The sequence below is a fragment of the Tripterygium wilfordii genome, chromosome 22 (assembly GCF_013401445.1).
Source record: "Tripterygium wilfordii isolate XIE 37 chromosome 22, ASM1340144v1, whole genome shotgun sequence".
Lineage (NCBI taxonomy): Eukaryota > Viridiplantae > Streptophyta > Magnoliopsida > Celastrales > Celastraceae > Tripterygium > Tripterygium wilfordii.
This window is the reverse complement of record NC_052253.1, coordinates 9,314,400-9,336,003: the sequence shown is the minus strand read 5'-3', so window position 1 is coordinate 9,336,003 and position 21,604 is coordinate 9,314,400. Positions and strand designations below refer to the sequence as shown.

The following is a 21,604-nucleotide window of genomic DNA, read 5'->3' as shown; positions in this document are numbered from 1 at the left end:
AATTTAGATGAAGTGATTGAGTAGACGGATAATCTTCACTGAGTATATGTTTGGATGAAGTGTGGGGTCTCCACATCTTTTTGATTGCATGGCATTGATGTATATTGTTTCGATTCTAGCAATTTCCCTCACATATGTTTGATTTGAGTTATCTTGAAACGTTTGTGGGTGTCGTTCTTGTAAGCCCTCAGGAGACAAAACTCCTCCACTAGGGACACCTAGGGGTTTAACGGCTTGTTGCATATGCTAAATGCAATCGCGATTCCTGCGTTAGTGAGTTAGGATGTTAGTTGGTAGATGTACTTTGTTTAGTTTTACTTGAGGACAAGTAAGGTTTAAGTGTGGGGTGTTTGATAGGTATGATAATACCTATTGTTTTTGGTAGAAATATCCCCCTCTTAAGCTTTCTTTTGATAAATAATGAGTGTATTTATGTGTTGGTTTGTATTTTGATAGGTTGATTGCGGTTTGGATGAAAAGCGACGGAAAAAGGGCTGAATTGAAGAAAATGTCCACCGACCGTCGTGTGTTCAAATAGCCATAACTTTCTGTCATATTATTGGAATCGAGCGCAACAAAAGGCATTGGAAACTAGACATCTCAAGCTTTCCGTAGAATCTAAAATCATGCAAATCGGAGGTCATATGGAGAAGTTATGGTCATTTGAATCATGTGTCTAGGGGTAACGCGCCTAGGCGTGCGCCTAGGCGTGGAGCGCCTAGGCGCACAAATTGTGCACGCCCAGGATCACTTCTGCACGCCCAGTCCAGAGAGTTGGACTTGAATTTGAAGTTGTGCACGCCTAGGATTGCGCCTAGGCGTGCGCCTAGGCGTGTGCCTAGGCGTGGTGCGCCTAGGCGTGAAAACAACGCGCCTAGGCGCAAAAAGCAATTTTCTGAGATGTTTTAAGTCGCGATTTGTCCGAGTTGTGGGAACTTTGAGACCGAGAATAGAATTTCTGGGGAGCGAAAGCAGAGGGGGAGGCGACTCTTGGAGCTAGGAGGAGAGATTCTTCAGCTCAACTTGGATCTACTCAACTAATTGGGTTTATTCATGATTTTCTCATCTCTCCTTTTGTGTTTTTCTCTCATTATGTGTAACTAAACCTCTTGTGCCAAGGCTAGGATGAAGCCTTGGGTTTGATGACTTTGTTTATGACTTGATTTACATATATATGAGTTGATTTGGGTATAAATCTTGTGTTTCTATGTTTGATTGCAATTTCTTCATGCTTGTGGTGTTTGGCCAACACTTTAGGTTTTTGGATGAAATTGTTTGGAGAATTTGCTTAGACAATAATATGTCAAGTAGATTATGCTTCTTGAAACACTTGATTATGAATGTGTCTCCCTTTAATTAGGTGACAATTTGTATGAATTCTAATCTCCATAGAACTCCATGAATTCCTATGCATGTTTAGACCAATAAGATGGCTAGAATGTATTTAGGAATATCCGACCTAGACCAATAAGATGGCTAGTAATCGATTTTAGGGAGATTTGGCTTAAGTGCGCTAAAACCGACTTAGGTACGGATTCGTTATGCCCGAATTAGCAAATATGTGTGTGAATTTGTGTCATTGCAAGTCATTTCCCAAGGGGGATTCCAAAGCCTTGGTGTTCATCTCATTCATCTCATTTGCATTAGTTGCATCTTTATTCTAAGAAAATACCAAAAACACTTTGCTATTTGCTTGTCTTAGTTTAATTACCCAACCAAACAATCTTGAGTTGAACTTTACTTTTGTTTGCATTGTCCATACGTACATACAAATATACATTTGGATTAGATATAACACCGTCCCTGTGGATTCGACCCTTGCTTATCATTGTGCTGTAGTCGCCGACTAGTACACTTGCTAGTAAGGTTAATTTAGACCCAACATGGAGCTTAATGCACAACTTGTTGTGAGCCTTGCATTGATTGAAGAACTTGCCGTAATTCCTGAAATTATGTTGAAAAGCCTCATGATTCTGCAAGAGTTTGTTGATGTACTTGTTGCATATTCTTTGCTATTTGCTCCATAGTCCTACATCAAACTGTTATTTGCCATAGAGATTTCCCTACTTAAAAGTTTGACAAGAACATGACTTACATTTCCTTCTCTTTCACTTTCACCGAAATGAGTGGGCTGAAGAATGTTAAGTAATTCCCTTGGTGAAAGAGGAGGAGACGGATCTCCAGTTGGTTCACCTATTGTTGCTTTCCTGTTCTCTTTGTCATGACTGCAAGTACTTGATACAACATGTCCCACCAAGTGTGCCAAAAATATGTTCAGTGTCTTTTGTGCTAGATAAGAGATATCCAAAATTTGATTGTTGGGAACAAGAGTGTTTGGATTATGGATGATGTGTATTCAAGTGTGCTAGGACTTATTGTCAGTCCAAAGTTTTTGATAAAGGGTTGCACCAAGTTTGACCTCTTCACCAAATGGACTGTTTGCAAGCTGAGAATACAAGGCTACTAGTTCGAGGTTGCCTTCCAGGAAAAGGACCTAAAATTTGTATTGTACCAAATTGGAAAAAAAGAGAGAAAACTATCACCAGAATGCAATAACTTCTATTGGAAGGAAATGAAAAACAACACATTACTGGAAAGTATTAGGAATTTCATTGAAAAGGAATACATCTTGGAATGTAGCTGACATGCTTTACAAGCTATAACTAAACATAGTCACGGATGCTTGAAAAGTAAAGGACTAACCTAGAAACTAGTTGACCGGAGCCATGATAATTGAAAAGATAAGTGACCAGATTCATTGCCGAAGATGGTAGTAAAGATATGAAGACAAGAAGTTTGTGTTTGACACGATGTGACAGTAGGCTTCTCATCTTTCTTTTTTTATACTCTTCATGGTGATCATATTGATATTTAATTCCTATTCCCTAGGCACGTTCTTGACATTTGCAAACATGGAAAGTCGTGGGGGACTGTCATCTTGCTTGTTGCTTAAGTTGCTAGGTTAGAACTCTGAATAACTGCAACCAACTCTTGGAAACGGGGATGATGATATCATCTCTCTAGTCGTGCTCTTTCTTCAAGGTGGATGTGGGTGCTCTATGAGGCTGTGGTACGCTCCAACTTCTTGGTTTGCAGGCTTCGTGCTTGAAATTGTGGAAACATGGCTAACAGTCGCCATTTTGTTGATACTCCTGCATGACAGGTCTTGGGAAAATGTCTTCTTCTTCAGAGTACATGAAGAACTTGATCTTGGCTTCTTAGTGTCGTGTAACAGCTAGAAACGTGTTTGAGAGAATTCAGGGACATAGGGCTATCAAACTCTGACTTCTCTTGGACTTTCTTTGAAATAATTATGCTACAATCTCGATTCTCCTTTAACACAAATTTGAAAAAGGATGAACCGTTAAGACAATTATTTCCCAACTTCTAGCCTTTTGAACATTGATTTCACACTCCTAATCTCAAGAAATTGATTCATGGATTTCAAGCTAATAATCATTAGAAAATCTGAAAAATGAACAAACATTACAAATAAAAACATCCAACTCTTAGCACGTGTCAGCTAGAGGTTGGTTTCTCCTTGCAAAATATGGGGCCCAAATGACCACATGTTAGTAGGTGTGTGAGGGTCATTTACCGTACAAAAAATTACATAATACCGCGCGAAGCTTTGGCATGAAACTAGTTACTTAGTAATTATGACACCTGTCATTTTTACTTTAATTTTAAAATCCATTTTTTTTTTTATATTTCACATGTCATTTTTATTTTAAATGTAGAAAAATTAATTAAATGTAGACAAATTGATGGTAGTGACCCAATGACTTAAATTTAAAATATTTAGTAATCCAATTTAAAATGTTTATCTTTGTATGACCCAATTGCAAATTGATCCATTGACGAATTTTAACTTAACCATTATTTGACTAAATAAAATTGTAAAATATGTTACTATGGAAAAAAACCTCTTTAGTCTGTCTATGTTTAGTTCGGAATAATATTATTCAGGTATATCTCGGTGTTGCTTCGTGTTAGTTCGGTGTTTGTTCTTCGGTTTTTTAATTTATCTACTATTTGTTTGTAAATTCTTGGGCTACTAACGGGATGTTAGGGGTAACGTTGGTTAATATGAAATGGGTAACGTTTGTTAATATGAAATGAAGTGTCGGGTTAAATTTTTTTTTTAAAAAAAAATCTCGAAATTTACTCCATTATCTAAAATTTTCGTAGCCACGCGCTCCTCATGCGCAATCATCTTCTACACCACCAACTACCGGCGTAACACGCAGTCTTGTACACGTTAGCATTACCGCCACACTCTGATCAGAAAACCCTAGTTTTGTTGCTCGAAGTCTGAAATTTAATGTTTTCGAGATTTATTCTCTTTTGGTGATACGATGATGGGTTCAGAGAGTAATCAGGGTTTCGAGGAGGCCCACTTATACGCCTCGCGGGAAGAAATGGTGAATCTCGTACTCGACGAACCCTTGAACAACGGGACAAGTAGCAAAGCGTACTCTAATTATCGGAGTGCGATGTCAGCGATGGCTGAGACACACCATCCGTTGTCTCCGCCGACCGGCACTGCTCCTCCGGACTCCGATCCACTGCTGTTGCCCCCGCCTTATCGCGATCTCCAGAACCTTAACGTCCCTGCGACTTCCTCCTACATCGAGCCTCCTGCTTATGCCGACGTCATTTTCAGTTCGTTTGATGAGAACTCCGTCAATGAAATCAATGGGGTCGATAGTCCCTCTCGGAGTGATAGTTCCCTTTCCTTCTCGAGATCCCCGTCCTCCAGTTCCGACTACATCAAAATCACTGTATCAAATCCGCAGAAAGAGCAAGAGACCACGAATACGCTCGTGCCAGGAGGTAATACGTACATGACGTATCTGATTACTACCAGGACGAACATTCCTGAGTTTGGCGGATCTGAATTTAGCGTGAGGAGAAGGTTCAGAGACGTGGTGACAATATCCGATCGGCTAGCGGAGGCATATCGCGGGTTTTTCATTCCTCCAAGGCCGGACAAGAATGTGGTGGAGAGCCAAGTTATGCAGAAGCAGGAGTTCGTGGAGCAGAGGAGGGTGGCATTGGAGAAGTACCTGAGGAGGCTGGCGGCTCATCCAGTGATAAGGAAGGGCGACGAGCTAATGGTGTTTTTGCAGGTCCAGGGAAAGCTGCCTCTGCCCACGACCACTGATGTTGCTTCGAGGATGCTCGATGGTGCTGTAAAGCTGCCTAAGCAGTTGTTAGGGGAGAGCCCTGCAGTTGTAGCACCCCACGAGGTGGTTCAGCCGGCGAAAGGAGGGAGAGACCTGTTGAGGCTTTTTAAGGAGTTGAAGCAGTCGGTTTCCAACGATTGGGGTGGTTCGAGGCCATCTGTTGTGGAGGAAGATAAGGAGTTTATGGAGAAGAAAGAGAAAATGCAAGATCTGGAGCAACATCTCAGCAATGCTTCCCAGCAGGCAATTTATCTACTTGCAGTATACTTATCAATGCATATAGATGTGAATGATTTGGATTAATTGTGATGTTGCCTTTTCATTTTTGCCTTTTTGCTGTGCCTTGTTTAGGCTGAATCGCTAGTGAAGGCACAGCAAGATATGGGGGAAACAGTGGGAGAATTAGGGCTAGCTTTTATTAAACTTACTAAATTTGAGAATGAAGAAGCGGTATTCAACTCTCAAAGAGTACGTGCAGTGGATATGAAGAATTTAGCAACTGCTGCAGTCAAAGCTAGCAGATTCTATCGGGAACTAAATGCACAGACTGTCAAGCATTTGGTAAACTGCAAAATCTTTACATGGACTATGCGTTGATGTTCACAAATCAATTTGATTGTCTTTTTTTTAGTTGTAGTACAAATGCTACAACCCTATTGTGGTATCGACTTTTCAGTTGTTGAACAAAGCCATTCATCGACTCCTTGCATACCAGACACTGCCTTTTCTTGTTTAAGGTCATTCTTTGTATTGGCTATCACTGCTTAAATTGCACTCTGTTTTGCATGGCTTTTGCAGGATACACTCCATGAGTATCTTGGGCTGATGTTATCAGTCCAGAGTGCTTTCTCGGAGCGCTCAAGTGCCTTATTGACAGTACAGACTCTTCTCTCAGAATTGTCTTCATTGCAGTCAAGGGCTGAGAAACTAGAAGCTGCATCATCAAAGATATTTGGTGGTGACAAGTCAAGGATTCGAAAGATGGAGGAGTTAAAAGAAACGTTAAGAATCACTGAGGATGCTAAAAATGTGGCTATCAGAGAATATGAGCGGATCAAGGTATCAGAAAAAGTTACCGCAAAATAACGCTTTTTGTGTGTAGTATATGATAAATTAGGCATCGCTCGTTAGAACAAAAACGTTTACTGGTGTGGTTTCCTTATTTGATGATCATGTGAAATCTGAATATAGATGAAAATTTACTTTGTTTAGTTAAAAAATTGTGGTGTTGAGAGGGTCTAATCATGATCATCAGTAGAGCTTTATTTCAAACAATTTGGAGTTATCTACTTAAATCCGTTAGAGAAATATGTTGAAATGTGCTACATGGATTATTTTCTGCCATTCATACTTATCTAGGCTACATGTGATTACATTTATAGTGTTACCAGTTATAGTTTTCATTAATATTTTTCTCTTTCCCTAATTCCTTTACCATTTATAGTTTTCTAAATTATGAGAAAATCTGTGAGAGGAGCTATGCAAACATACGAATGTAAATTATGGTTTAACAATTTAAACATGCTTCCCCTGTGGCAGATGGGTGTAGAGAACTGAACTTTCGGCTCAAGATTTCTTTGAACTAGCTGTGTTTCTTCTGATTAGTTCATATTTTACATGAACAGTATTACAAGACCTTTAAAAATAGTGATATACCGGTTCAATAATGGTCATTTGCCTTAGAATTTATGAATTGAACATCTACTTGCTATTGTGATATAATATTATGTTGTAATATAAGCTTCGATGTACTGTAGTTATATTTTAAGCAAATATCGGGTCTTCTGTGGACAGAAATCAGTTCATATGATTGAGTGGAGTGGAAATTTTGATTTAGTGAATGTAACAGGGGGTTTCTGGTGCAATTTTCCATCTCTTTAACTGATTGAGCGGCAGTAACTTTCTCCTGATGTTTGAAGGAGGGACCGCAGTTGCTGTTAATTGATATTTGTTTCGTATTTGTTATTGATTAGTTGATGTGCAGAATCATAAGCAATAAGTATAATTATAATGAAGTTTGTATGGTGAAATAATTTGATTCCGTCAAATTTAGTGCTATACTGGTAGCTGGTCTCGAGATTACTGGGGATAGGGAAGATTTGGTGCTTTACAGAGTAATGAAGTTTGCAGCTTAATTCCTGTGCGTAGTTGCTAATGATAGCCAACCTTTAATTATTTGGGATGAAAGCTTTGATAATATTGATGGCGATGATGAATTTTTCTTTGATAATTCCCTGTTCAAGTCCTCAACTCTTCAAATTATTTTTTGCTTCATGATGTTGTAGAATGCATTTTGATGAGTAATGGCAATGAGCTATGAAGTGTGTCCGTGCCTCTGGAAGTTGTAAAAGGTAAACAACTCCTTTGCATGAGGCTCCTGTAGTGGAGGTGTGATTGGGAAATGGTAAGATGTATGTAGCTTCACCCCTATACTACAAAAAGGTTGTTTCTTGGAGTTGAATCCGTGACGTCTAGGTTGCATTGAAGCACCTTTACCGCTAGACCTAGGATTCGGCTTTGGCCTTGTTAAATTATGAAGGTGCTGTAGCTCTTGTGGAGATTGATTTCTTGGTTTACACCAGCCATAGGCTATGGGGTTCTGGTTGATCAAGAGTTGAATGTTGATTTTTGAGTTTTTTTGGCAAATTACTTGTGAGGTTTGTGTTGAGAAATCATTCTCAGTCTCCTGATGAGGAACAGAGAGTTATAACTCTGACAAAATGGTAGAGATAACGTCCGAAAGGCTAAGTTCATCATAGTCATTTTATTATTTCCAGCTATATCGTAAAGATGTCAAACTTACTGTTTTGGTGTTTTAAACCTTAGTGTTTGTGTTGCGTGTAATTTTTAAATGAGCATGAAATCCAGGCGGAGTGTTGTTCAAAATTGGGTGAATAAACAGTTTTTGTTGTTGCGCTCTCGTGTGATTTGACTTATACCTATATTGGCTAAAGCCGCTAAACATGGCTTGTTGTGGCTATATTTGCAGGAAAATAATAGGAGTGAACTGGAAAGGCTCAACTCAGAGAGGTGTGAGGACTTTTCAAACATGTTGAGAGGCTTTGTGCTTAATCAGGTATTGTTCTCTTCGTGTTCATAGAGAATAACCCTAGTTGTCTGGAAACATGACTTTTCTTTGTAAACATAATTTATGCTTCTTCTTTATTATTGTTTCTCTATGTATGTCACTTCTAGCATTGTACGAGTTCATAGTGGGTGAAACGTGCAAAACCTGTAGACTGGTCTTATTTCTGGTTGTCAAATTGCAATAGTTGTCAGCCGGTGATGAAGCTATCTTTCACCTCCATATCTTATGCATCTTTTTTTACCAGTTTCTGAGTAATCTTGGGCGTTTAAAAGTAAAGAAACACAATGTTTGTAAGAGGAGTCGCTTCTTGCTGTTTAGGTTGTGAGTTTCAAATCTAAACGAAATTAAGAGTTAGGCCTAGAGAATTAGTTGGGATTGAACGAGAAACTACAGTCTTGGTTACATGCTTCTTCTTGAAAGCTTTCATGGTTATTTTGATTGCTATTGTAACTTCTTTTAAGCGCCAGTGGGCAAGTACATACTGCAACTACAAATGTGGAGGCCATATCTCTAGCGTCCCTTTTTTTTGAAATCTCTCTAGCCTCTTTTTTCTTAATTACTCTAGCGCCTTTTTTCTTAATCTCTCTAGCTTTTTAAAAATCTTATATTTCCTTGTGTGACCACACATCCAACTCTCCTACATGCATTTCTCAGATATAAACATATAAAAAAATGCATATATCAAAGATATGAATGTTTCGTTGGATGTGTGGCCACACGAGAAAATATATGATAAAAAAAAACACTCTTAGATTTAAGGTATAGAACTGGTACCAATTGAAGATAAGTTGAGAGTAAACCATTTAAGATTGCATGATCATGTATAATGTAGAGATAGCGGTGTGACAGTTAGAAGAATCATGAGAATTTGAATAGGAGAGAGTAGGAAGTCAAGATGCAAACTTAAAAAGACATGATTTGAAGTTGTTAGAAAGAATAATAATTGAATAAGAGTGGATGAAATTATGATCTTGATAGAAATAAATAACATAGTTGAATACATGTAGTGGATTTTCGTTGATTTTTTCATAGATTCATTTAGCTGACCCCAAATTTTTGGGATAAAGGCTACCCTCCTTGTAATTCCTCTTGTGCACCACCTTGGTGCTTAAAAAGTTTAATTTCCATGCAAAAAAAAAAAAATACAATACAAATATACATGTCACATATCTAACATATCTGTTCGTTCTTCCTCGTGTGGGGCTTGGTTGTGAATTTTAAAACAGGTGGGATATGCAGAGAAAATTGCAAATGTGTGGGCAAAAGTTGCGGAGGAGACTAGTGTGTACTCAAAATAGAGCATTTGATTGTATCGGTATGGCTGTAAATTCGAATCTTCTGACTATAATTTTATAGTTTGTCATTGCCCTAGGGAATTGCATTAAATTGATGGAAAATAAAAAGAAAAGGCAGAACTTTGGTAGGTCCTGTGTTTGACTTGGAGGTGTTTCTGTTAGAATTTGGTGTTTGTACATTGACTTTTTTTTCTTCTTTCTTGTTTTGACATCCAGATGTTTTTAAAAACACTAAATTACTGGTATTGAGATGGCAAAGGAAGACAGGTGAAAATCGGGTGCCGGGGCTCTGCTGTAAAAAAATTACAGCAGGCCCCGCTGTAATAACAATTTGAGACGAAATTTTTTTTTATTTTATTTTGAAAAAATGATAGATGTGTAGTTTATGATCTAACGAATCCAACGATATATTTTTTGTTCAAAACAAAAATCATATGCTATATGAAAAATGCTTAACAATTTTAGACCGTCGGATATAAATTCAAAACATTCGGTGTATGGATCAAGATGAATTTGATTTTTGTTTCGAACAAAAAATATATCGTTGGATTCGTTAGATCATAAACTACACATTTATAATTTTTTCAAAATAAAATAAAAAATTTTTGAGACCCAAATTACCTACAGCGGGATCTGCTGTAGTTTTTACTACAGCATACCCCTGCCACCCGTGAAAATCCCAATCCACCTATTTGACATAGTAGTTGGCTCTCGCTTTTTAACTGACTATTTTATCATTCTACGAGACATTTTACCTGTACTGATAATGATGGGTTTATGAGGCCTAGCCGCCTAGGCGCCTGCCTATGTTACTAGGACAGATTTTTGCATGGTTGAGTTTAAAGTTTTAAGCACCCAATTACAGATGCACTATCAGATAAAATTAGAGCAACCACAACGTCATTTTATTGGGGCATGAGTGTGATTTTGTTGGGGCATTGATCAAAATATTGGCACAATAATATCATTTTGATGGTCCCATTTTGTTGACAAAATGTAGGCATTGATACATGTTTGCCCATATGTTGGCTTCATTTGGGACCCATGTGTTGGCTTAATTTGGGGCTCACATCATCTATCATACTCATAAATACATAAAAATCTATGTTGGGTTCCACATCTATTACGTCAAAAATGAAGTCAATAAATTTATATCAATGTATCAATATATTTTGTTGGCTCTATCACATTAACGAAATACGTTTCCCAACCCATTTTGTTCTCTCCAACAAAACACTATCATTATGGTTGCTCTTACAGATGTTATTGCTACCAGCCTTTACGAGTCGCTGCCAAGCATCTGCACCACCAGGTGGCTGAATTTAATCCGTTAGATCTCATTAGCACGATCAGTAGACAAATACAGATTTCAATTACCAGGGATTTACGTTAAACGTTGGGCTTTTTTTTTCTGGTTATGATTCGTTGATTTGATTCTTTTTGTCAGATCTGATTTGCAGTTTGGTGAAAACTGTGGGTAAAGTGAGATGAATTATTAGTGAATTTTGTGTAATTTTGATGGTAATGCGTCAGTCTTTAAATATTATTTAAGCATACAATTTGTTATTTTAATAGCGTCGAATATATATTAAATGCTTGCGACGTTTATAGCAGTTTTTTTTAAACATATATATATATATATATAAAATAAAAAAAACTTCCGTTTAACGAAAGACAGACGGACAGAAGCACAGCGGTTCGCAACAGTAAATCACGATTGTCTCGGTGCGGACCAAGTAAAAAGTAGCTGCTTATGGGTCGACCGTAATTTACTGGGGTGCAGCAAAACACAAATGGTGCACCATTTTCTGGGTGCAGCCAACTTGTGCGCCAAACCGATCCCATATTTAATCCATTGAATCTGTGGATTAGGGTTGCGACCCATGAAACCGGAATGAGTTGTGACCTGTGAGCTATCCCTAATCCATACCGACGCTGCGCATGCAGTCAATGAAGTCTTTTTTGTTTTGTTTTATTTTTTTTAAAAAAAAATCTGAGTCAATGAGAGAGCCGTTTAGTACCAGGTTTTGGATAAGATGGGACGAAAAAATTGTTTAGTTTGGGGTCCAATTTAGTAATTAATAATATTAATAAAATAAAATACTTAACATAGATATTGTAAAAACTCTTTGTATCCCTAATAATTTATTTCAAAACGGATTATAATAATATTACGTTATTTAATTACATTAAATTACGTTATTATATTGTCTAATTACATAGACTTTCTTTATTATGTTATTTAATTATATGTTGCGATTGAATTTGTTATATATACGTATTATTGTAGTAGATATTGAATGGATATTTATAATTAAAAATAATCTATCTTGAATTAATTCATAACTGGAGTCGACCGAATTAATCGAGTTCAATCATCAATGTGCTTCGCGGACATTGATTGTCAAATTAATCTCGAGATTTGAGTTCGGGCCCACCAGAATCTTCCCCTAATAAAAAACAAAATAAAAATCACGAAGTAACGAACAAGAGAGAAGGTCCAAAAAGTTATCATCAGAAGAAGATATTTATTGCCACCCCACCACTTGTTCTTTCTTCGTTCCCCGCTTTATCTTTTCCGCACTTTTACTTTCATTTTCACAGAAACCGCGTTTTTCCATGACTTTCTTGTCATTTCAACCCTCCCTGTAACGACTTTTTTATCTCTGATCACCAGAGCAGAGGCATCTGCTTCCTCCATGGCGGAAAACGGAGAGGAAAAGTTATTGGCAGTCGCTCGGCACATAGCCAAGACGCTGGGCCATAATGATTCCACGGCCGACGATATTCTGCAGATCTTCTCCAACTTTGACGGCAGATTCTCTCGCGAGAACTTGTCCGAGAAGTTGAGTGACGACGATTCTCGAGGAGGCTGTGCCGCGCTAGAACACAATCTTAAGTCGCTGGAGCGGCAGATCTCTCACTACATCGCTGCCGATAATCCGATCTGGGCTGATTCAGCGGATTCTTCGGCTTTTCTCGAGGCTATCGAAGAGTTGATTGCTACCATCCGGGACTGGTCTCCGATGGCCAATGATAAGAGCGTTAGCGCGTGCTTAGTACGTGCGGAGGACTTGATACAGCAGGCTATGTTTCGCTTGGAGGAGGAGTTCAGGTCGTTGATGGAACGTGGGGGCGAGTCGTTTGAACTGAGCCAGTCTACTCGAAACCCCGTGTCGTTTGACTCGGAGGAAGACGAAGAGGAAGAAAACGGAGGGCTCATTGCGAACGATGAGGACGAGGAGATCCCTGTAGCTCAACCCATCACTGGCTACGACATCGTCATCGATCCACTCCCATCGGGGACCATCAAGGACCTGCACGAGATGGCGAAGCGAATGGTGGCCGCCGGGTTTGTCAAGGAGTGTTCGCATGTGTACAGTAGCTGTAGGAGGGAGTTTCTCGAAGAAAGCATGTCCAGGTTGGGTCTACAAGAGCTAAGCATCGAGGAAGTCTATCGAATGCCATGGCAGGACCTCGAAGACGAGATTGAGCGCTGGATTAAGGCGGCGAATGTGGCGCTACGCATACTCTTCCCCAGCGAACGCCGACTCTGCGACCGTGTGTTTTTCGGACTCTCATCCGCAGCAGATCTCTCCTTCATGGAGGTCTGCCGCGGCTCCACGATTCGGCTTTTGACTTTTGCCGATGCTGTTGCTATTGGGAGCCGGTCACCGGAGAGACTTTTCAAAGTCTTAGACTTGTTCGAAACATTGAGAGATCTGATGCCAGAGTTTGAGTCTCTTTTTTCTGATAATTACTGTCTAATCCTCAGAAACGAGGCCATGAAAATATGGAAACGGTTGGCAGAAGCGATTAGAGGGATATTTATGGAATTAGAGAATTTGATTCGCCGCGACCCGGCAAATGCCGCCGTGCCTGGTGGTGGGCTCCACCCTATTAGCCGTTACGTGATGAATTATCTTCGGGCTGCATATCGGTCAAGGCAGACTCTGGAACAGATTTTCGAGGAAAATGTAAATGCCGTTGAAAGAATGGCATCTTCCACTTCGTTATCTCTGCAAATGGCGTGGATAATGGAGCTGTTGGAGAGTAATTTGGAAGTGAAGTCTAAGATTTATCGGGATCCTGCCCTTTGCTCTGTTTTCTTGATGAATAATGGGAGGTACATCTTTCAGAAAGTGGAGGGAACCGAATTGGGGTCTCTATTAGGGGATGATTGGATCCGTAAACACATTGCAAAGATAAGACAGTACCATGTGAACTATCAGAGGAGTTCATGGAATAAGGTATTAGGAGTTCTGAAGCTAGACAATACAACATCAGCTCCTAATGTTGTAGCAAAGTCTATGAAAGAGAAAATCAAGCTGTTCAAATTGCAGTTTGATGAAATATGCAAAACACAATCTACATGGGTTGTCTTTGATGAGCAGCTGAAAAAGGAGTTAAGGGTTTCAGTGGCTAAAATGGTATTGCCTGCCTATCGAAACTTTATTGGAAGGTTTCAGAATGTTCCAGAGGTTGGGAAGCATGAACAGAAGTATGTTAAGTACAGTGCGGAGGACATTGATGCTCAAATTAATGACTTGTTCCGGGGTACTAGTGGATCTGCTGGTGACAGGAGGTGAGGTAAGCCACTACTGCTTTGTGCCAGATGCTTTTCTTGTAGTTTAGATGTTGCTTGTGTAATGCAATGCTGATAATTTATGGTTATGTACTTATGTGATATATGTCTGGATGTGTATGCTCAGCACCTTTGTTTCTCCCCCTCACTTGTGATGAAGGGAAATCATGGACGGGGGAGCAACATTAATTGGAGAGGGCAGGTGTAAGGGTAGTCTCTGTATATGATCAATCATGTTTTGTTTTCTGAATGTTGGATCATTTTCTTTTAAATGAAGATATTGTGACATATCTATTTGACAATGTCATTAGATGTTTTTGCTTTTAGAGCTAATGCACATCTTTCTCAAAACAGTCTTAGAAGTCTGCGAAACCTTTCAATCAATAGTTGGGTAGCTGAATTCTTATTGTATTACTGTGATATCTTCTTACAGTGATATAGCTGTTTATGAGGTTCGGTTTATTCTTCTCTCTCTTGCTGAGAAGTTTATAATTCTGTATTGTCATCTTCCCTTAGCCTCACCGGATAACTATGGAAGAATTGTTTCTTGGACATTGGGATGAGTCTCGGATGTAGAAGCTGTTAAGTTACATATGTCCTGAACATGTTTGCATCCAGGGTTAGGGTTGAGTGACATACATGTGGATTCTGTGTATCCATAGACAGGAGAGTCTTGTGGCTGAGGATCTGACCGTACTACAAAAGTTACGGAGAGTCTTGTGGTTGAGGATATGACCATAAGAAAGGTACTACAAAAGTTACTATCAAGTGTTGGCAATTCTTGATTTAAGCTGCCGGGCCCAAAATACACTGGCTTTCATTATGATGAAGGTCCTCTTCCTCTGTTAGATACCAAGGACAATAACGAGATGAGGGATAGTTTGTAGAAACCATGCTTATAAGTTCTTATGATATACCCTATTTGCAAAAGGCAAAAGAAAGGGACGTGTTTGGTAAAGTAAACAGGGCAAGTGCAATAATCAGATACCTGTCAATTGCCTTGATTTAATTTACATGGAATTAGGACGTTCCCCTTCAGCCATTCACAACTAGTCTTGTACAGAGGCAGGCAAAGACAGTTCATGGAATCCATATATGGATATACAAAGTCAACTATAAAATGGTAGCTGGAAATGTGAATCTTCATCAATTTAAATATGTATGATTGAGATATGTAATACTCGGACGAAGTTCCTTCTCCAGGTAGATAGCAAGGTACTTGTAGGTGGTTTGGCTGGGATGAACTGAATCCCAGAACACGAACTGGGATGCCTTTCCACATGTTGGAGTGATAGGATTGCAAATAAATGCTACTTCCAAGAGTCCAGTGCCACAGCATCCTCTCGTCGTTTCCACAAATCCTGTCATGTGAGAACCATATAAGTCCTTGAAAGCCTGCTATGAGGATACAGTAGGTGCTTTTACTCTTATATGAGAATCGAGTGCATTCCTTGCAACTTATAGTTTATAGAGACAAATACCTAGCTACTGATTGAATGATTTCATTTCATGGACAGTTGAAGTTAGATGTCTAGCGAAATTCTCAATCTTCCAATACCACTTGAAGTCGAAGTAATAAGCCTTTCTGATGCAGTCATTGATGCTTAATGCAGTTGAGATTCATTATTTTGTCTATGGATTTATGAAGCTTACCATATTTTTGTGGGTTATTGATCATATCAAAAAGTGGATCATAGATATTTGCATGTAGAATTAGACTCCCTGGAAGGATTTTCTGTATTTGGGGGAGTAGCTTCTGAAGCTTGTAATTATAGGACTGAGCATCTGCATTCTGATCTTCCAAACATCTACGATCAAGAGGATTCTTAAACTTTGCAGTTAGTTGAATTGGCAAGCACCCAATTGGAGGAAGACCCGTCACAACAATTCTTCGGCATCCCATGTTGTAGAGTTCCTATCAGCTCAAAGGATATTTCAAAGTGAGTACCAAATATAACTAAACCCTCAACCCAAGTTAATTAAGTATTAATCAAAGAAATGAAGTGATAATGTGTTGTTACCTTAACAAAATCTTGTAGCTTAGAGTGCAGAAAATCTTGGTACCCACTAATGTTGTACCTCAGCCTCCTTGTGGGCATATCATAAAAATTGATAATGAAGTCATTAGTCCCAGAACTAACAATTACCAGAACCTCCCTCAATATCTTGTTGCCCATTTGTTCCCCAACAGTACTCTTGAGCCTCTCAACATACTCTCCAAAAAGCTGAATTTGCCTGGGCATTGAAATCACTCTGGCTAAAGAGGATGTCAAATCATCATACCCAGACCCACCTGATCCGAAACTAACACCCGAAATGAGTTCCTCGTCTGATAAATTTGGATCCAAGAAGGGTGGCAGAGTCTCCTTGATCCCCAGATGAGAGGTTATGAAGTCAGTGGCAAGTTTTCCATTTGAGAACCTCCCTGTTGGCTTGTGACCTGGAAAGTCCTGACCATATGGAAGAAAATTGCCCTTGGCCGCAGTTGCGATGTAGTTGTTGTTACCAGAATCAACAGTCGAATCACCAAAGCTGAGAATGGCAGGAAATTTGGGCAATGCTTCAACATTGCATTTGTTGTTGACAAAAATGATTATTATGGTTAAAAGGGTAAGGAAGAGGGTTGTGTTTGTTGATGCCATTGTTAACTTGCATCCTTTCATTAAGATGTCTCTGATATTTATAATTAATCAGATTTAATACAACGTAAAGTAAAAATGTTTAGGTTAATCTTGCAAGTGAATTAATCATGTAAAGAAAAAGAAGAAAAGATGTTCTTCACGTCAAGTTGTTTTTCTTATCTTAGTAATCCAAGCTAAAGACAGACCATAGCATCAAGTGAAAATCAACAACCCAAAACCAGCTTAAAGTCGCACATAATCAAGTGTTTGTGTCTTCATACATAAAGTGCAAACACCGTATAAGTTATACAGTTGTGCATGTCAGCATTTATGGGTTTGGCAAATTATTATGACTTATAACCAGGGCTGCGCCTCATAAATTAATCAACCCGACCAATCTACTTTGCTGTAAATTGAAAATCATTACCGATCCAACTTAATCGACTTTGCTGTAAATTGAAAATCATTACTGATCTGACTTTGTGGATTGGGGCAAATTGAAAATCATTCTGATTCCGATCCGACTTTGTGGATTTGGTAATGATTGACAACTAATTTTATCAGTTGCTCACTAGATTGATTGGTCCATAATAGCCAACTTTCATCGACTATCAAAAAAATATAAAAAATGTAAACTATCAGTCTCAAAAATTTTAACTATCAAAATAAGAAATCAGAAATGTCGAAGACTAAAATGTACACCGGCCAATGGCCATTGTTTGTGGCCAACGCAGATGCAATTCAACATGCACTTCAGTAGTTCAATGAGTTCATAGATCCAACATCCATATCGATATCAAATTACCAAAGTTGTTAGAGAAAATAGAAAGTTGAATTGTATTTAACGTTCAAATTACCAAGGTTTTTAGAGAAAGTAGAAAGTTGCGTGATTAACGCAGAAATTGCATAGTCAAGTTTCAAGTCTTCTTGGTTCAGCCATGATTCGTGGATTGATAAAAAATTTAAATAAAATTCAAAATAGAACAATAACCGATCTATATTGATATCAAAAAATATAAATGATCCCCGGCAACGGTAACAAAAACTTGTTGTACAAAATTCACAAGATACAAATCGCTCGAGTAATATATAATGAATAGATTGTCAAACCCATGAGGATTATATAAAATTTGATAAGTATTGATTATGACTAACCCTAAATTATATTTGAACAGTAGAATATTTGGAAGTTGATTAAACTAACTAACAAGAAAATAACGAAAGCAATAACTCAAAATATAGTTAAAAAACACTAGAGCGTCTAATTTCACCATGATTAATCCTACACAATTCTTTTGGCATATTAATATTAATTATTATCCATATTGATAGTCGATTTTTCCTAACCTATTCAATACTCCATGTCTGATAAATATCAAAAGTATTCTATCTATCAATCCCTATTGATAGGAAGAAGCCATTAAGAACTATGAAAAGTCATGTAACGATTGTCATGTAATTCGTAAGTATACGAATCGCTCAAGTAATATAGTGAAAGTAAAGTGTCGAACCCACAAGGACTATTCACCTATTGAATATTGAATTTGTTTTAATCCTAAATTATTTGAAGAAGTCGAAAGTGAATGTATTGTTAAAATTAAATTAAACTAAACTAAACTATACTAATAAGAACAAGACAGCAAGGATTTAATCAGAGTATGAAACACTAAGGCATACGATTCAACTAACCAATCAAATTCGAATATCAAGACCACGCTATGAAATCATTATCAATCCTTATCAACGGTGAAATACCCTAACCAATCCAACACTCTCTTGAGTAGAATTGAAATTACCCACACATGATAACCCACAATATCTCTATGTGAGTAGGCGAGCACATGAAGTCTATGGTATTTCGTAGAAAAACCGCACAAATCACGTTGGCACATCTCTGTCTTTCATTTAATTCATGACATATATCACTAGAGCCTGTAACATGCATCTTCTCTCGATTCAACACGCACAACAATTCAGTCGAATGGTGATCAATCATTCAAAAGCATTAAACACACTAATATATACGCAACAAGATTGATAATCAATTCAATAACATAAATCAATAATCCGAATCATCATGGTTAGGCTACATCGTAGCCTTAGCAAAAAGGTTTAGTTCATGCTAAACTTGGTACAATCCATCATGTTCAAAGATTCTATAAGAAACTAGCAAGGAAAAATAAAACAAAGGAGAAAGAAAGAAAGACTAGTTGAAGGTGAGTTTCAATCCAATCTTCGCTTATTCTCCCATGATCTTTCGTCCTTTGCAAACTCTTCAATCTCTCAAAAGTGGCTGCCGTTCAAAGATAATCTAATTTTCATCCCAAAGGCCCTTATTATATTAATAGGGAATTAGGTTAAAAACATGGGTCTACCACGTCACTGCTCAAGCACCAACTTGAGCGACCTTCAATTCAAAGAACTTTTTAGCTTGAGCACCTGCTCAAACGGTCTACATACTCCAGCTCAAGCGCTGGTTTGAGCGGTTGAAATCTACATTGCTAGTTTCTTCCTTTCTTGATCCAAAAAATGCACAAATATCATTAGTTTACTCCAAAATCATCTACAAAGCTCAATCCACTGCAAAACACAATATACGGGCATGAAATGTACCAAGTTCCATAAAAACCTCAACAAAAACCTAACTTAGAAGTGCATAAAATACATAAACATTACATACTATCAAACTCCCCGAAAATTAAAGTTTTTGCTAGTTCTCGAGCAAAAGAAAATAAAAACACACTAATAAAACTAACTCACTCTAGCAGGAATTGCGGTTGCATTTAGCATATGCAACAAGCCTTTAAACCCCTAAGTGTCCCTAGTGGACGAGTAGTAGTCTCGTGAGATTTTACCAGAATGATACCCACAAACATTTTGAAACACCACAACAGCAAGTCATTCCACTAATATAAGTATGTGAACACATCAGATAAAACAAAACCCATGATATAAACACTTAATTGGGCATAAGTCCTTAGCAAGATTGACTAGTGCTTTAATTAATCACAACAACATATTTATCATACTTCATTCGTGAAAATCACAAGGCATTGTGGTTTTTTTTTTCAAAATTTTTTTATTTTTTCAAAATTGTTTTTCACACACATATGATACGTGCTAATACTAATACACCACCCCCAAACTTAAATGGCAAAAGAGTACTTTTCATCCCTCAACTATTGGTCGGGTTTCATTTTCGTCCCTTAGCTTTTTTTCTTCCCTTTTTCGTCCCCCAACTATGGGAAAGTACCATGTTTATCCCTCGAATAAATCCGGCCATTGAAAAATCCTACGTGGCATCATGTTGTTCGTCAGATCAGGTTTTTTCCAACCTCAATATTACTTGAAAGGACAAAAATGATACTTTTCAATAGTTGAGGGACATAAATGAGAGAAAAAAAAGCTTAGGGACAAAAATGAAACTTGCCCCATAGTTGAGGGACGAAAAGTATCTTTTTGCCAAACTTAAATATAGCATTGTTCCCAATGTACCAGGCGTACACATAAATAAACACAAGAAAGATCGATACAACCTGGTAGTAAGGACCCACAAAATTAGGGAGTGCTGAGGTGCTACTGTGCTCAAGTAGGTGCTTGAGCATGTATAGCCTTTGATCATGGGAATCCTAAGCATCTTGAGCGGGTGCTTGAGCGAGTGTTTGATCGGGTGTTTGAGCACGATAGGTATGAGATTCAGCTTCGTGAATGGGCGCTCAAATGGCAAAAGTGGCGCTCGAGCACCATCTGTCAGCTCCTATTTTCTGTACAAAAATGTTTTCCCAATCAAAAATAATACTCCTTCTTATAAAGTTGGGCCCTTGGCCCTCCCCCTAAAAGGCCTATTAAGGGGAGGAAGGCTTGCCCCTTATAAACTGAATATTGTTGCTATTTTTAACCGATGTGGGACTTTGTCCAACACCCCCTCGCACTCGTGGACTGGGTATCTCTGCCCAAGGCCCAACAAGTGGACTTCTTATCGAGGACGAGTGCACAACGGCCTGCTCCGATACCATCTTATAAATGAGTCAGTGGCACAACCACAAACCCAGGTCTCCCCACCATCTCGACCCTTTGGGCCGTGGCAGTTCCCAGGCCCCTCCATAAGGAAAAGACCTAGGCAAGTGTTTGAAGACTTGGGCCAGCTTATATGCTAGACACCAAGCCTCTCGATAACCGATGTGGGATTTAATCCCTTAACACTCCCCCGCACTCGTGGACTGGGCTTTGCCCAAGACCAACGAGTGGACTTCTTATCGGGGACGAGCACACCTGCTTCGATACTATCTGATAAATGGGTCAATGGCACAACCACAAACCCAGGTCTCCCCACCATCTCGGCCCTTTGGGCCGTGGCAGTTCCCAGGCCCCTCCATAAGGAAAAGACCTAGGCAAGTGTTTGAAGACTTGGGCCAGCTTATATGCTAGACACCAAGCCTCTCGATAACCGATGTGGGATTTAATCCCTTAACACTCCCCCGCACTCGTGGACTGGGCTTTGCCCAAGACCAACGAGTGGACTACTTATCGAGGACGAGTGCACAATGGCCTGCTCCGATACCATCTTATAAATGGGTCAGTGGCACAACCACAAACCCAGGTCTCCCCACCATCTCGGCCCTTTGGGCCGTGGCAGTTCCCAGGCCCCTCCATAAGGAAAAGACCTAGGCAAGTGTTTGAAGACTTGGGCCCTTGGCCCTCCCCCTAAAAGGCCTCTTAAGGGGAGGAAGGCTTGCCCCTTATAAACTGAATATTGTTGCTATTTTTAACCGATGTGGGACTTTTTCCAACACTCCTCAAAGCTACTACATAAAAAAATAAAGAAA

The 21,604-nt window shown here is 38.9% G+C and overlaps 3 protein-coding genes across 8 annotated transcripts; 2 read left to right on the top strand and 1 right to left on the bottom strand.

Moving 5' to 3' along the window:
• The first annotated feature begins 4,199 nt into the window (after positions 1–4,199).
• LOC119991348 (sorting nexin 2A-like) lies at positions 4,200–10,976 on the top strand. Of its 6 annotated transcripts, none has more exons than XR_005466217.1 (7): positions 4,200–5,447; positions 5,541–5,750; positions 5,988–6,248; positions 8,179–8,265; positions 9,504–9,592; positions 9,789–9,839; positions 10,833–10,976. XR_005466217.1 is itself a non-coding variant. In XM_038837705.1 (5 exons), the coding sequence occupies exons 1-5, from the start codon at positions 4,359–4,361 to the stop codon at positions 9,573–9,575; spliced, it is 1,719 nt and encodes a 572-aa protein (XP_038693633.1). In that variant the 5' UTR covers positions 4,201–4,358; the 3' UTR covers positions 9,576–9,749. The 6 variants fall into 6 exon arrangements, 3 of the variants coding, with proteins under 3 accessions (XP_038693636.1, XP_038693633.1, XP_038693635.1); XR_005466216.1 differs by lacking the exon at positions 10,833–10,976 and adding an exon at positions 10,249–10,388 and having other exon boundaries at positions 4,201–5,447; positions 9,789–9,845; XR_005466218.1 differs by lacking the exons at positions 9,504–9,592; positions 9,789–9,839; positions 10,833–10,976 and adding an exon at positions 8,473–9,420 and having other exon boundaries at positions 8,179–8,344.
• A 1,177-nt stretch (positions 10,977–12,153) lies between these two features.
• Positions 12,154–14,449, top strand: LOC119991190 (exocyst complex component EXO70B1-like). Its single transcript, XM_038837439.1, has one exon. The coding sequence runs from the start codon at positions 12,272–12,274 to the stop codon at positions 14,159–14,161; it is 1,890 nt and encodes a 629-aa protein (XP_038693367.1). The 5' UTR covers positions 12,154–12,271; the 3' UTR covers positions 14,162–14,449.
• On the bottom strand, positions 14,223–16,870 carry LOC119991191 (GDSL esterase/lipase At2g30310-like). Its single transcript, XM_038837440.1, has 3 exons — positions 16,179–16,870; positions 15,811–16,072; positions 14,223–15,518 (listed from the first exon to the last, which is right to left on the bottom strand). The coding sequence occupies exons 1-3, from the start codon at positions 16,818–16,820 to the stop codon at positions 15,304–15,306; spliced, it is 1,119 nt and encodes a 372-aa protein (XP_038693368.1). The 5' UTR covers positions 16,821–16,870; the 3' UTR covers positions 14,223–15,303.
• Between the last annotated feature and the right edge of the window lie 4,734 nt (positions 16,871–21,604).

Excerpts from the sequence above, each read along its gene's own strand:
- LOC119991348 (XM_038837705.1), top strand. The coding sequence starts at position 4,359 with ATGATGGGTTCAGAGAGTAATCAGGGTTTCGAGGAGGCCCACTTATAC. Across the intron at positions 5,448-5,540 it reads AGCAGGCAATTTATCTACTT|GCTGAATCGCTAGTGAAGGC; the intron begins GCAGTATACTTA and ends TGCCTTGTTTAG. Across the intron at positions 8,266-9,503 it reads GAGGCTTTGTGCTTAATCAG|GTGGGATATGCAGAGAAAAT; the intron begins GTATTGTTCTCT and ends ATTTTAAAACAG.
- LOC119991190 (XM_038837439.1), top strand. The coding sequence starts at position 12,272 with ATGGCGGAAAACGGAGAGGAAAAGTTATTGGCAGTCGCTCGGCACATA.
- LOC119991191 (XM_038837440.1), bottom strand. The coding sequence starts at position 16,820 with ATGAAAGGATGCAAGTTAACAATGGCATCAACAAACACAACCCTCTTC. Across the intron at positions 16,073-16,178 it reads AGCTACAAGATTTTGTTAAG|GAACTCTACAACATGGGATG; the intron begins GTAACAACACAT and ends TTGAGCTGATAG. Across the intron at positions 15,519-15,810 it reads CAATAACCCACAAAAATATG|GATTTGTGGAAACGACGAGA; the intron begins GTAAGCTTCATA and ends CTCACATGACAG.